This window comes from Ochotona curzoniae, unplaced genomic scaffold, assembly GCF_017591425.1.
Source record: "Ochotona curzoniae isolate NIBS_2020 unplaced genomic scaffold, NIBS_Ocur_1.0 patch129, whole genome shotgun sequence".
Classification (NCBI taxonomy): domain Eukaryota; kingdom Metazoa; phylum Chordata; class Mammalia; order Lagomorpha; family Ochotonidae; genus Ochotona; species Ochotona curzoniae.
Genome location: NW_024466672.1, coordinates 264,017 through 279,260, shown reverse-complemented (window position 1 = coordinate 279,260; position 15,244 = coordinate 264,017). Strand labels below are relative to the sequence as shown.

General features: G+C 44.7%; 1 protein-coding gene and 1 pseudogene across 1 annotated transcript; one reads left to right on the top strand and one right to left on the bottom strand.

Annotated features, from left to right (window-relative positions):
• The window catches only part of LOC121166340, a 38,585-nt pseudogene extending 26,546 nt beyond the window's left edge, over positions 1-12,039 (bottom strand).
• LOC121166342 (translation initiation factor IF-2-like) lies at positions 11,671-13,252 on the top strand. The gene is made up of 2 exons (XM_040995488.1): positions 11,671-12,223; positions 12,976-13,252. The coding sequence occupies exons 1-2, from the start codon at positions 11,731-11,733 to the stop codon at positions 13,008-13,010; spliced, it is 528 nt and encodes a 175-aa protein (XP_040851422.1). The 5' UTR covers positions 11,671-11,730; the 3' UTR covers positions 13,011-13,252.
• Positions 13,253-15,244: the final 1,992 nt, after the last annotated feature.

Genomic DNA, 15,244 nt, shown 5'->3' with positions numbered 1-15,244 from the left:
GCCCAAGGTCTTGGGACCCTGAACCCACATGGAAGACTGAAAGAAGTTTATGGCTCCTAGCTTCGGACTATCCCAGCCTTGGTTGTCACAGTCATTTGGGAAGTGATCCAGTGGATAGAAAAGTTCTCTCTCCATCTCTTCCTTTCTCTCTCTCTGTAACTCTAACTTTCAAAACAACAACAATGAAAAAAAAAAAAAAAAAAAAAAAAGGATGGAGATGGTTCAACAAAACCATTAGTCTACAAGTGCCAGCATCCCATACAGGCATTGGCTTATGTTCTGCTTGCCCCACCTCCCTGCCCGTGGCCAGGGAAGGCAGCAGAGGACAGTCCACAGCTTTAGCACCCTGTATCTGCATGGGAGACCCAGATGAAGCTCCTGGACCCTGGATTCGGAGCAGCTCATCTCCAGACATTCCAGCCAAGGGGATGGAAGAACTTTCTGTGACTCTCCTTCTCTTTGTAAATCTGTCCTTCAGATAAAACTAAATATATGTTTTAAAGATTTTTTTCCCACACTAATATAATTTTTTCCCTGTATCTAAAAGGGAGAAGAGCCCCACCCAGCCTCCCACCCATCCCAGGTCCCTGATGTGAGGCACACTCCAAGGATCCTGCTCAAGCAGTTCTGATAGTTCAACAGGTCTGAATTGCTGCCAGTCTCACCATTCCAATCACGATGAAACCTATTCAGAGTCCACTGGCTGACACAGTCTTTTCATGGTTGGGGTTCTGAGATCAGCAGTGCAGTTGGAGGGATCTCCAAAGAAACTTCATCTGAGTGATCCCAAACCTGATTTTGTGTGAATTTGAAAGAACAGGATCTAGCACAGTCTGTCGCCCCAATCAGCTTATGCACATGCTGGTCGCTGCAATTGCTGGGTCAGTTCTGTTTCCAGCCCTGTCATTTACTTGAACCATGGGTGTTGTAGCCCAGCTCGATCCTACCCACTTCATACTCGGTTCTCACACGATCCGGGGGAAGCTGCAGCATGGTTGGGGCAACTCCCCATATCCCCCACCAGGCCTGCTCCCTACCCTGGTTCCCATGCATGCCAGTATGTACTGCAGGCTTGTTCAGCCCGTCCCACATCCCATTTAGCTCTGGTACTTGTCAATGGGCATTGAAGCCTAGTTTAACCCAACCAACCTACTATCCAGCCCCCACACACACTTGCAGATGCCTTTCTGTCTAGCCACCCCTGTCCCTGCCCTGGTTTTCAAGCTCTCCAGTGGGAGTGGTTACCCACAAGGGAGGTGCCCACTATCTCCCTACTAGGCCAAGCCAACTTCCGGATTGTGCACTCTCCAGGTGGTTCTGGCACTTAACTTAACAGAATTGGCCTCCAGTGCCAGCCTCTGCCATCTGATGATGTGGCAAAGCCCAACTAACCCTCACCCACTCTAATTTTTGCTTGCACCAGTCGGAACAGTTAGCCAAACCTGGCCCTTCCCCAAGTCTAGCTCACATGAGGCCCACAGGTGTTGTAGCCCTGCCTAGTCTGGTCTGCCCCCATCCCAACTCATGCTCTCCAGTGGGAGTGGTTGTCCAGCAGGGGAGCCCACATTCCCCTGTCAGCTTTACTTGCTCTCTCCCCTCGACCCCCCAGTTCTCACGTGTGCTGTTTCGGTACGGCTCATCTCACGTTGGCATTCCTCAATGTGCACTAGTATGTGTTGTGACTGAAACTGGCCTGACCCACACTCTATGCTGGTGCTCAGATTCGCCAGCGGTTGATGTGAATGGGTTCAGCCTGGTCTGCCCCCCACCTATGCCACATGCATGATGTAAAGATTTATTTTATCTTTATTGCAAAGTCAGATATACAGAGAGGAGGAGAAACAGAGAGGAAGATCTTCCATCTGATAATTCACACCCCAGAGACTGCACCAGCCGAAGCTAAGCCGATCCAAAGCTTGGAGCCAGGAACTTCCTCCAGGTCTCGCAAGTGGGTGCAGGATCCCAAGACTTTGGGCCATCCTCCACTACTTTCCCAGGCCATAAGCAAGGAGCTGGATGAGAAGCAGGGCTGCCAGGATTAGAACTGGCACCTATATGGGATCCCGGCGTGTTCAAGGTGAGTACTTTAGCTGTTAGACAACCACAACTGGCCCCAGATAAAAATAAATATTTTAAAAAAAAAACCTACTACTGCCTGCCTGCCTTCCTTCTTTACTTTTCTCCCTCCCTCCTTTCTCTCTCTCTTTTCCCTTCAAGGTCACCAGCACTGGATAGTCTTTGGCCAGATCATCAAATATCCACAAGGTAACATGGGCAGTGATTCTAGGCTGTTGTGCCGCCTCTGTGTGTATGCTTTACCCTGATCCTCTTCTGGCCACTCTGGAGGAGGTCAGCACCACATTGGGCCACCAGGGCAGAAAATGAAAGGCCACGTGGATGGGGCCAGCAGAAAAGCAAAGAGCAAACTACAAAGGAGACTCAGCATCTCAGACAACGTCCACAGAAGCCTGCTGACAGTGGCTCTCTAAGGTTCTGTCACCTGCCTACTTCTGCATTTCCCCTGGTGACCATGTCCACACTCAGGACTTCAAAGGATGTGTATGAGGCTGAAGGTGACATCAAAAGAGGATGTGCAGGCCCGGCACAATGGCTCAGTGGTTAAATCCTTGCCTTGAAAGCACTGGGATCCCATATGGCTAAATCCTTGCGGTGCATGCCCTGGGATCCCATTTGACTGCCAGTTTGTGTCCTGGCTGCTCCACATCCCATCCAGCTCCCTGCCTGTGGCCTGCACAAGCCTTGGAGGATGGCCCAACATCTTGGGATCTGCACCCACATTGAGACTTGGAAGAAGCTTCTGGCTCCTGGCTTCAGATTGACTCAACTCTGGCCATTGTGGCCACTTGGACAGTGAACCAGTGGAATGAAAAATCTTTCTCTCTGTCCTACTCTCTATAAATCTGCCTTTCCAATAAAATAAATAAATTTTGGAAGTAGAAGGACAAAAATCACAAACTACCACTACTACCCAGTACTTCATACCCATCGTGATGTAGCATAACACATAACCATGTGTTTATGGTGATGCAGATATTAACAAATCTATATCTGTCAGTCCTATAAAACATAGCTCATACATATGTATGCAATAAGACATGCTTATGAACATGAACCACTTTGTTACTCCTCTAACAATAAAATGAGTGGGCCCGGTGCAATGGCTCAGAGATTAAATCTTTGTCTTGTAAGCACTGGCATCCCACATGGGTGCTGATTTGTGTTCCAGCCATTCCACTTCCCATCCAGCTCCATGCTTATGGCCTGGGAAATCAGCAGAGGAAGGCCCAAAACCTTGGGATCCTGTGCCCATCTGGGAGACCCAGAAGAAGCTCCTGGCTCCTGGTTTCAGATCAGCTCAATTTTGGCTGTTGCATGCCATTTGGGAAGTGAACCAGCGGATGGAAGATCTTTGTCTCTGTCCCTCTTTCTCGTCATAAACCTGATCTGTCTTTCCAATAAGAATAAATAAATCCTTATAAAATAAAAATATTAGTAACACTACAACATGCTGATAAAAATACTTTGGAAATTCTTAACTTGCTTAACACTCCTAAACTTAAGGCCATTTGAAATAGCCAGTCATTCTATAGAATCAATGTAAGCTTGTAAACGTACAATCTGGCCGCACTGATGGCTTTGGGCAGCAGGTTAGGGGTCTAACAGGTTACAGGCAGTCACACCCATGGCAGGAAATGTGGGGTGATCCAACCAACAGCCTTTGGTGTCACCAAGAACCCCAGGCTTTCGGGACTGGTTGGTCCCAGGCAAGGCAGGATCCCCAATCTCAGGGAGCACAGAGTGGGCTGTGTGTCCTAGTGCTGAAACACACAGTGCATGCTGTGCTGCCTGCGCTGACTCCAGTGCAGAGGAGGGGAGCATGTCCAGGTGCACTCGAATGAGTCTGCCTGCTCCTACAAACCAGCTGAGGTCCTCAGACGCCACCTCAAAGACAAAAAAGGCCAGAAACTTCTCAGAGTTAGTGACAGTAATCTATGGACACAGCCAACAGAATCAGCTAAGTTTTCTATGGCTCCTGAGATGTAGCCATTAGGTGAGATGCAGAGAGCTTTCTGAACCCAGGACATGAAGACCTTCACACCTAATCAGTAAGAAGCAGCTACAGAAGATGAGACAAATGTATATCCTCCAGCAGCCCTTAAGAAAAGGGGTTGGAAATCTCTTAGTGGGAGAGTGAAACAGGACACATAAGTAGCAAGTTTAGCATCACGGAACTGGATGCAAAGCTCCCCTACCTTTTGCAATGTGGTCTATCTACTTGTCAATCAGATGGCACTTTCCTCAGGAGGCACTCCCCTCACCTGGGACTTGGGGTGGTATTAGGTACTACCCTCTTTCCAGGCTCAAAAGAAGCCAGTCAATGGCAAGCAGCACTCTCTCTTCCCCACCCAAGATAACAAGATTAAAGCAGAAAATCTCTTTACAACCCTTCCTCTCTCTGGCCACTCTAGCCCTAAGTGTGTGTCTGTGATGTCCTTATCTTTTAAGTAAACCTTACCAAGAAAAAAAATACAATCTATTTTGTCACATACCCTATAATTCACTGACTTGTACATTTTGAGTAAACAAGCTCTTCTCCTACGTAACTGACTAAAGACATTTACCATTTTGTAATGCTCAGCATTTTGATCATACAATTTGGAATAAATAATAACAAATACTTTCCCTTGTAACCCTAATTCTTACTGCTTTAAAGCATCACTAACAATATCCATAAACAGATCTCCAAGTCTAGTGGCTCACAAATCTGTCATGTATGATCCACATTTTGTTGCAATTACCAACAATCAACATTTCTTTTAACAAGCAAGTAGGATGAGAGCAAGCCATGTGCTCAGATTTTATAGATGGAATTACTAATCTAGAGCTACTAAACTGTGTCAGTGCTGACCTCATTTTGAAATGAGGTAACAAAAGCAGTGCCCAGTGCCGTCAACATTTACGTGCAAATATGTGGTTCTCCAAGAGGGTTGCTGCAGCCCCACTACCAAGGGTACCTCACCCACGACCCCGACACTGGCACATGAGCAATGCTGACCTATTTACCATGCTTCAACAGTTTTTTGTTATATATTAGCAGTTAACATCTGTTTCACAGAGCTAAGAAATAACCAATTAAGAATTTGGGGTACTCTTTCTTTACATACTAACTGAAAAAATCTCATTAACATGGAACACATACACACACAAGAAAAACGTGGAACACAGCAACTATCACATCTAGAATTCCAGAGAGTTAACCGAAAGTCAATGCGCTCATCTTTTCTGTCATATGTTGTTAATCAGAAACACATAATATACCTTTCTATTTGTGGAGGCTGTTTCTTGGACTGAACTGCTTGGAGAAATTCAGTAAAATACTCTGGCTTTACAATGGGGCATCCACAAATGAGTGCACAAATCGTCTAAAAGAAAGAAAATATATGTGGATATATATAGTCATTATGATAGCTTCTTCTAAAGAAAACATTCATGTTGTAAACTACAAACATGCCTTTCTAATAATTGTTTTCTTTCCTTTTCTTAAGTTGATAAATGAAGTCACAATCTGTAAAATAGAATTTCATATTTGCTCAGTTTTATACCACAAACCAGAACTACTCAATTATCAGAAGCCAATGACACAGTAGTCCTTTGGGATAGGCAGAATAACACAAAGACTTTAAAAATGCATTCCAATTGGAAAAACATTACAAGTACATGTTCAGGCTGAAGAAATCTAACCCATCCTGCAGAGCCAATACACATTAAGAGATAAATGGAAATTTCTTTGGAGCCTTACTGCTTTCAGAAGGAGTAAGAGTATAGAATAAAGCCTCTTCAACACAGTAAATCAAGGAGCAACTGGTTAGGCTCAGTGGAAGCTGATGCACACATAAAGAGAGAACGAAACTGTGAACTAACGTGAATCAAGCTATCAGCCTCAAGTAACACACATCCACAAACTCATAAAGGACTAGAAAATACTACTGTGGGCAATTAAAATAAGAAAGAGCTGGCATATTCTAGGAAATAATCCAACTATACAGTTTATACATATGTTTTCAATAATGCAGGTGTTAGGAGCGACCAGATTGAGGGTATCTCTAAAGACTGGAATCTGACAGATCCCAACTTCCTACGTGAATGAGATCATCCAAATGCAACATAGAGTATTTAAGTTCAATCAACACAGGACTGAATAAAACTGCAACATGCGCGATTCTGGGCTAAGCACGTAACTGCTCCGAGTTGCAATTTCTCTTCAAAATATAAAAGCTGAACTAAATACTCCTCAGGTTTCCCTCTGGTCCTAACATTCAATAATCTAAACAAAACAAAAGCAAAAAGCAAAACAAAACAAAACAAAACCCTATAAGCCTAACTATGCATTGAGAACGCTGAGCAAAAACTAATGATCAGGGTTTATTTTGATGTTTTTTTTACAAAAAGTGATCAGAAACACCAAAGAAGAAACGCTGCACACTCCATGGTGGTGTCTCTAATGGTGGTCATTAGCATGTCAGGTACTAGAAGTGTCCAGCTCTGAGGACTTGGCAAAATCTCCCAAGACAATCAAAGCATCTTTGACCTTATTTCAGGCCTTCTAAACCCATGTATCATTACCTACTCCATTTGAGTAACTTAATATCTTAAGGGGGATTATGCTGAGCTAACATTTAAATATCAGGTCCTCATGCATATGAATTTTGGTTTTACAAATGTTTTATGAATCTATTACCTGTGAGTTTATCAACATGAGTATTTTTTAAGTTAGTCTTGCTGCAGCAGCAAAAAAATCAATGTCCTAAATTTTCCAAGAGGGAACTATCTTTGTTCAGGGTAACTTCACCATGATACAAATTTAACTTCAGGTTCAATCTGGGCAGTGAGCCTTTCTCTTTGACAGCTATTGCATACACATATATGTACACACATAAGAGCCATTTATGTATAAATTAGAATATAACACTAATATTTAATTAATTATAACAAAAGGTTTTTGCATCTTCAAACACAGGAATCAAAGTATTTGTTGCTTTTCAGCCTAAAACAATCCCACATATCTTTTGCACAGTCAGCCTGTTTAACGAATCACATCTTAAATGCCATTCTTCAATTACCTTTGGATATATCAAATCTGATGAAAATGCAAAACCTGAAAATATACCAAAATACATCACTGCTTTAATGACTAGTCAGCATCTTTGGAAGGTACATATCTATACATCTCAGGGCTTTAAAGATACAGCAAAGAAATCTTTGTGTGATTACAGCTTAACTGAGGGAGCATGAGACCATGAGACAATGTCAGAGACTGGAGGAAGACAATCTGACAGAAGAGACACATGGTGCTAACTCTGTGCTGTGGTGAGTTCACTCAAGGTCCCAGAACTTGTTTTAATATGGGAACACAGTTCAACTTACTTTAATGGTGACTTTCACTGACATCATGACAAGGTGAGTACATTCTTTTGTCCAGCTGTTCACAGTGAGTCCTCCAAGTTGCAACACAGCTTGATTTAGAGCAGTTTTCCCAGACACATCTAAACAAGAAGAACAGGCAACCAAAGGCTCATACTCTACCCTGTGAATGACAATAAAGTTACGTTATCACAGTTACAAAGACTTTACAACTTTACAATACTTTACAACTTTAAGCTTACAACATATTATTCGTTTAATTTTGACACATTATAAATTTGTAACTTAGGAAATTCTTACCTCCTAAATCTTGTGTTCCCAAAGAAGAAAAAGACATGGCCAACATCAACATTACATTTTAACTTATGAAGCATCAAACAAACGAGGCTCCTATCACAACTCACAGGGACTAACACAAACTTTTACTCACCTGTCACCCCCCCACCTGTGATCCACAAAATATACCAACAACACAGAGTTCACTACTGTGCTAAATGGGAAGTCAATTATACTGTCACCTTATAATCCTTATCTTTGCTTTAAAATTCAATTGTTGTGAAATAAAATTGTCCACTTTAATCTAATTTAAAAAGTGTGGGGCCAGTGCCATTGGTTTGGTACACTAAGCTTCCACCAGGATTCTATATGGGCAACAGTTCATACCCCAGCTTCCCAAATGTGGATCCAGCTCCCTGCTTGTGGCCTGAGAAGGCAGTCAAGGACAGCCCAAAGTTGTGGGACTCCTCAGCTATGTGGGAGACTCAGAAGAGGCTCCTGGTTCCTGGCTTCAGATTGGCCCACCTCTGGCTGTTGTGGCAACTTGGGAGTGAAGGCAGGATCTCCTAGTCTCTCCTTCTCTCTGTTCATCTGCCTTTCATGTAAAAGTAAATCTTTAACAACAAAAATTAAATAAACAAATCCATACCTGAATTTACTTTCAAACACTCCAAAGGTGACTCTATCCCCTGTCTTCAAAGTTTGGGGAAGGTGATTTTGCATTTTTGCCTCATTAACAAAGGTACCATATTTAGAATTATCTTTGATTGTCAATACAGGGATTTCATCAGTTTGACTCTGAAAATTAGAGAAGTAATTACAAGTCTTTTACAGCTCAAGCACATACAATCCAGGGGGAAATGATTCACAGGAGACATTTGATAACTTTTGAAAAGGGTAAAATAATAAACAGCTGCATATCCTGCCACCACAGGGAATGACAGCTACTGTTCTGGCTGCCTTCAAAGGACTAATTAGCAATTAACATAAATATCTCCCTTTAAGAAAATCTCTGAATTTCAGAATTATAACTCTTGGAATACACATTTTTCTTTATTTCTGTAAATCAGTTGGGACTTTCCCAACCCTTCCATTTCACACACTTGAGAATTTTATGATTGGCAGCAGTTTGCTTCACGCATAACATGACAGCTTCAGTCCTACGTTTTCGTTTTGTTTTGTTTACATTATCAAAAGCACATGGTAAACACTGGGCGAATGAAAACAAGGCATAAAGCCTAGAGGTTCTGACTTTTGGTAATAATTTTATTTTTTCTATTGCAACTTCTATAATAATGCTTTTCTACAACACAAATAGACACAAAACCTAAATGCCAGTAAACTAATCCATCACTTGTGCATTTGTCACATTTGTTCAAACTAACTGCTTACTTTCACTTTCTTGTTCCTACCACGATGATTTTGAACGTATTTATTCATATATTTTTATCACTCTCATCACCCGTGGTTCTGGTGAAAGCTAACAAATACCTTCCAAGCCATTCAAAAGAGCTGTGGATCAGAAGCAACAGTTGTCTTCCCCGGGAAAACCGTCATTCCCACTGCGGAGCCTCCCTTTACACACCCAGACTTTGTGTCCATCAGTCACATACTCTCTTTAAGAGCGAGCATCATGAATGTATCACAGCTAAGCCCAATAACTCTCACCACGGAACAGTCAATGTTGTTAAGTAAACAAATACAAATACAACCTACTTTCTCCAAGTTTCTAAGTCACTGAAACAAAAGCATAAAATGCTCAAACAGCTCTCTCTCTCTGTCACATCAAGGCAATATACTGTGATTTCAACTCTCACTGCAAGCTAGCAAAATACAATCAGGAACATACCAAGTTGGTCACAGCAAAATTAGCGGTTAACACTGCATGATTTCGACTGATTGACTGATCATCTTCAATTAGAATAGCACAGTTTTTCCTTCCAACGATGTACTCAGTGCCAGTCAAAAGTCTGTATGGTTCTAAGAGGAATAAAATCATGAGACACAAACACACATACATAAATGTGTACATTATATAGGATAAAATTCATGATGTGTCACGAAAACACTTTGCTATTTCAATGTTCATCAGTTTTACATAAATTAAACTCCCATTTTCTATTAAACCCTTATTGAGGAATATCAAAAGATCACCTACATTAATGCAAGGGCATACCATTTCTCTCAAGGAATAACAACAGTGAAAGGAATTAACTTTCCCAAAGTATACATTTACTGAAATCCCAAGTAAAGTCCCAATATGAACTTGACTGGAGCTTCCATCCATTAGTTCACTCCCCAAATGGCCACAACAACGGAGCTGTGCCGATCTGAGACCAGGAGACAGGAGCTTCTTCCCGTTCTCTCATATTGAGTGCAGGGTCCCAAGGCTTTGGGTCATCCTGGACTGCTTTCCCAGGCCACAAGCAGGGAGCTGGATGGGCAGTGGAGCAGCTGGGATAAGGACCAGTGCCCATATGGGATGCCAGTGCTAACAGTAGAGGATTAGCCAGTTGAGCCATCACACCAGCCCCTATTCTTTGTTTGTAAATTTTTACCTTACTTATTTGGGGGACAGGGATACGTGTTCTGACTCACTGCCCAAATATCCAGGGTATCTGAGCCCTGGACTCAAGCTAGGTCTGCCCACAGGTGGCAGTAACTCAACTCTGAGCTGTGGCCAAGGGTGCACTTTAGCCAACAGCTGGAGACAGGCTGAACAGGACTCCCAGGCTAGCCCTGCTACACAGTGCCAAATGTCTGCACTGAGCAGTGCTATCCCGTAACAGATGGCTAAGTCTCAGCCTGTCACCTACTCAGACCAGGTCCTGCAGGGCAAATGCCTTCTCACTGCACACTCAGACCAGGCCAACAGTGAGCTGCAACTAACCAATCCCGCTGTTTCTGGAAGTCACCTCCTACCGTCTGCTGGACTGTTGGGTACTGCTCTCTCAGCCTCCACTGGCTCGGGCCACACCTTGATTCATGAAGCCTTTCCTCAGGTATGCTGTGCCAAACTCAATTTGTCTCAGGTCTGTCTTCTTTCCACACATCCACAGGAACTCTGAGAGCCACAAGACAAACTGAAATCTCTATGGTCTGGCCTTGCACTGGTGCAAGTTCATAGGGATGCCTATGTTGGTGTTTACAAAAGTCCTTCAGAGGCCAGATCATATTAATTCTCAGTTTGCATGCTGGCATTGCATGTGGGCACTGGTTCAACCCCAAGCTGCTCCACTTCCCATCCAGCTCCCTGCTTCTGGCTGGGAAAGCAGTGGAGCATGCCCAAGTCCTGCACCCCTATATACACATGGGAGACAAGACGAAGCTTCTGGCTCCCAGCTTTGCACTGGTCCAGCTCTGGCCATGGAGGCCATCCCGAGAATGGAAGACTTCTCTGTCTTTCCTGCTCTCATTCAAGTGAAATAAAGAAATCACCTTCTTTTTTTTTTTTTCTTTAAACCTCTTTACATAGCCAGTCAACACTGCATCTCGGGAGACCCTTTTTTTCCCAATCACAACGTGAACACCCTGAGCACACAGGTAATCATGGCTTTACTGGCTTACCCTTTCTTTTATCAGCCAATAAGGACCACAAACACCAGGCAGGCAACTAGCAACTTCCACTAGGGAAGTGCAGACACACAGGAAAGGGGCGGGGTGAAGTGGCCTGGCTTTTGCTGCAGCTCCCCTGGGACACCAGCATCCCAGGTTTGTGCAGGGGGTCCAGCCCAGCACCGCCAAGGCGCACTCTGACAGACAGCAACTGAGGCCCTTGCATCCCGGGGTTCCTGGCTTGGGCCTGACCAGCCCTAGTGTTGGACACATCTAGGGCAGTGAACTCGGAGATGCAAGATTCTGGTCTCTCTTTCAAAAAGAAAAAGTCTGGGCTGTCCCCTCTTGCTGACAGCACGGAAACGCGTCTGAAACAACAGAAAGCATCTCCGTGCACCTGTTTCTCCTCAGCCACCTCAGCCAGGGCTCAGCGAAGGGCCAGCCGCCCCACCGCCCATGCCCACTGCACAGCGCCGGGGTCCCACGGCCACTGCACAGCGCGGGACAGGGCCGGGCGTCCACCCGCCCAACCCCGGGGCCGAGGACAGCCGGCCTTCCCCGCCACGGCGCAGCCGGGACCACCACGCGCGTGCCAGACCCCCGGTTTCCTTCCCGTTCCGCCGTGCCCCGGAAGGTAAGGGGACCCGACCGGAAGCGACCCTCCCCGACTTCCTTCCCCGCGTTGGCGCTCCTCCGAACCCGGGCCCTCTGTCCCTCTCTGTCCTTACCTCGGGCTGGGCCCGCGGCCGGGAGGAGCTTCCACATGGGCCCTGCTGCCGGCCGACGCGACCGGCGCCAGCCCGCCTGCCAGCCGCCCGAGCTGCGGGGCGAGCGCTCCCGGGCCGCGCGAGCCTCTGTGCTGCCGGCGGGATGCAGCGGGCGTGCGGCCAGGGCGCGGGGCCGCCACCTGCTGGGGAGCCAGGAACAGCGCTGTCTACAAGTTCACCAGGTACTTGTTGGCAAGAATTGCAGAGTCCCCTAAGAAAAAGCTCTGAGAAAAACTTTGCAGTGTTATTTGCTATACGTTTAATAAAATTAATGCAAAATCAATCAAGGAGAAAAGATGTGTTTTAGCCAAGTATTTTGGAGACCATTGGAATGTGATTCTAGTTGACTGCTGTCCAGTTTTGGTTTATGTCAACTCTTAAGAGTTAAGTCCAGCATGAAATTGTCTCCTACTAGACAAAATAATTGTGGTAAATAACTGACAAATTTGAAAAAAGGAAAAGAAACTGGATGCCTATGTTGTCGTAGTGCCACTTTGGTAGAGTCTAACTTCCGTGGGTTGCCTGGCAGAAGCCTGTTCAGAAGGCATTTTTTGGTATTGCCTTTTGTGCATTTTATTATGAAAATGCTGCAGTCATATTTAGTGAAAAAAGATCTGAATTATTGCTTATAATAGAAATAAAAGCAAGCATTGGTTGCTTAAACTGGTTTCTCATGTCCAACCAGAAAAAGAGAACTTTAGTGAAGGTAAGATAAGTAAATGCACACACATACACCATATATACTTTTTTGAGGGGGAGGGGTAGCTAAAAGGAAATCAATTGTATGTAATACTTTAATAAATTCCTAAAATATTTGACAACTGACATTTTCATTTTGGAAATTCAACTAAATCTAAAAGCATTGTAAAGTTACTATGGTTAAAAAACTAATAAGAAATTTGAATGATCTCCCTTTTTTTTTTATAACGTGTAGAGCTGCTATTTTACTACTTGGGGAATGGGAAGTGAAAATTGGACCCTGGAGGGTTTCTACACGCTTTCATCACTTCTCTTTTAGAGAATATTAAAGCATCCAGTGTTAACTGGAGTAAAACAATTACTAAGTACCATCAGCAAGGAAAGTCTTGAGTTTGTTAGCATTGTGACCTCCTGGAAGGAGAGATGTTGAGGGTGTTGAGAACAGTGCTTTTCCATGTGTCTGGTCTCTGATCCAAGTTATACGCACAAACAGAAGCTATGAGCTTTCAGGGCACACACTGCTTTAAATGTATAATGCAACTTGCTGCCAGAACCAGATGTGTTGAAGAAAGAAAACAAAACCACCTCCTTTCTATAGCCATTAAAGTCAAGTTTACTGTTCTGTTTTAACAAATTTGTATTTTATTTTGCATAGCCGCACATCTGCTTATTTTAAAAAAATACTTACCCTTTGGTAGTAATGGTTCAGTACAAGTGAGTATTACAGCTTAATGTCTCTGTGTTCTAATTCTAAGTGTTCTTTTATTCCAGGTCTTATAGAGCAGATAAGACATCTGTAAGGTCATTTTTCGAAATATATTGTAAGATAATAAAAAAGGTAACATAATTAAAAAGAAAAAAAAGAATTGCAGAGAGAGCAGGAGAGACAGACAAATGTTTCAGCTGCCCTGTGGTTCCCGAATGGCTCAAAGATCAGGGCTGGACCAGGCCCAAGTCAGGAACTTCATCAGGGTCTGCCTTGAGGGTGGTAGGGGCCCAAGCACTGGGGCCATCTTCCAGCTGCTTTGGAAAGATTTTTTTTGTTGTTTAGATTCGTCTCACCTGAGGACGTTTTCATTGCTGCATTAAGATACTCCATGCATTTGGATTTCCTTAGTTGCAATGATTCATTTGTGTGGATCCCTAAGGAGAGTGTTAGCAGTGAGGATGATGGTTTCATCCCAAAGTAACTCCTTGAGATTTTCTTTTTCAAATTCAAGTCAACTTATCCTAAATTCTCCGTTGCATATTATGCCCTTATCTAATCATACATGAAGTATGGGTAGTCTGCCACTATGTCAACTTTTTCCTGCTTCAAGTATCGTCATCTAACTGCAAGTCTCATCTTTTCTTCAAGCCAGACCACCTCCGACTGCTTGAGAACACACGTGTGATGGTGCAATTTCTGCTTTTCTGAAAGAACTCGGAGGAGACCTGATAGAGGAGCTTGGGGAACATCTCTGTCAGAACACAGTCCCTGCAGGTAAGCACAAGAACCAGGGTAGGGAGCAGCCCAGCCCAGGCCCGATTACAGTACCCACCAGCATACCTGTGGCTCAGATATGGGGGCAGGCCAGGCTGCACCCGTTCTTGGCAGCCACTGGCAGAGCTGAGAACCAGGACAGGGTGCAGGACAGGCCTAGTCGGGCTGTAACAGCAGCCAGTTCACATTTAGGATTGTGACTGAGGGCTGGCTAGGCTAGGCTAGGCTGCAGTTCCCACCAGCATGAGCTGGAATTAGGCACAGAACATGCCAGGCCAGGCTGCAGGTGACAAATGCCAAGGTGAGGCAGGCCATGCCAGACCAGGCTGCAGCACCCGCCAGTGCATGTGAGACCAGGGAGAGGTGGGTTAGCATGATAGGGTGGCAGCAGGGGTTCCTACTGGTGGGAGTGAGAACTGGGACTGAGGGCAGACCAGGCCAGACCAATACCCATAGGGCTGCATGTGAGCTGGGAAAGGCAGCAAGGCCGGGTGACTATAAACACTGTGCATGCATGAGCCAGAAGAAGTGCAGGCTGCCCGGGCTTTGCCACAGCGTCAGGGCTGGCAAATGCTGGGACTAGGGGCAACTCCTGTCAAGTTAGACTGCAGAACCACCAGGATAGTGCCAGATCTCCCAGTAGGGAAACTGTGGGCTCCTCTCTAATGAGCTGTGACTCCCACAGGTAAGCGTGAGAAGCAGGGCTGCGGGTGGGACTGTCTGGCCAAGCAGTGGCATCTACTGGGATGAGTGTGATCTGGATAACAGTGTTTGTTGGGTTGAACTAGGCTAAAACGCCCATTGATGTATACAAGAGCTGAATGGGATGGTGTCAGACAGGACCAGTCTGCTGCACATACTGAGAAGTACATTGAATGGTGATTTTGGGGGGGTCACTCTGACTAGGCTACAGTTCCTGCTGGTATGTTTGAGGATCAAATGTGTAGTGGGCTGGGTTGGGCTGGATGAAGCATCCATTCTTTGTGTAAGAGATGGGCTTGACACAGAACTGACCCAGCAC

Coding starts and splice junctions, on each gene's coding strand:
- LOC121166342 (XM_040995488.1), top strand. CDS start 11,731: ATGCCCACTGCACAGCGCCGGGGTCCCACGGCCACTGCACAGCGCGGG. Junction 12,224..12,975: donor GCTGTCTACAAGTTCACCAG/GTACTTGTTGGC, acceptor TATAACGTGTAG/AGCTGCTATTTTACTACTTG.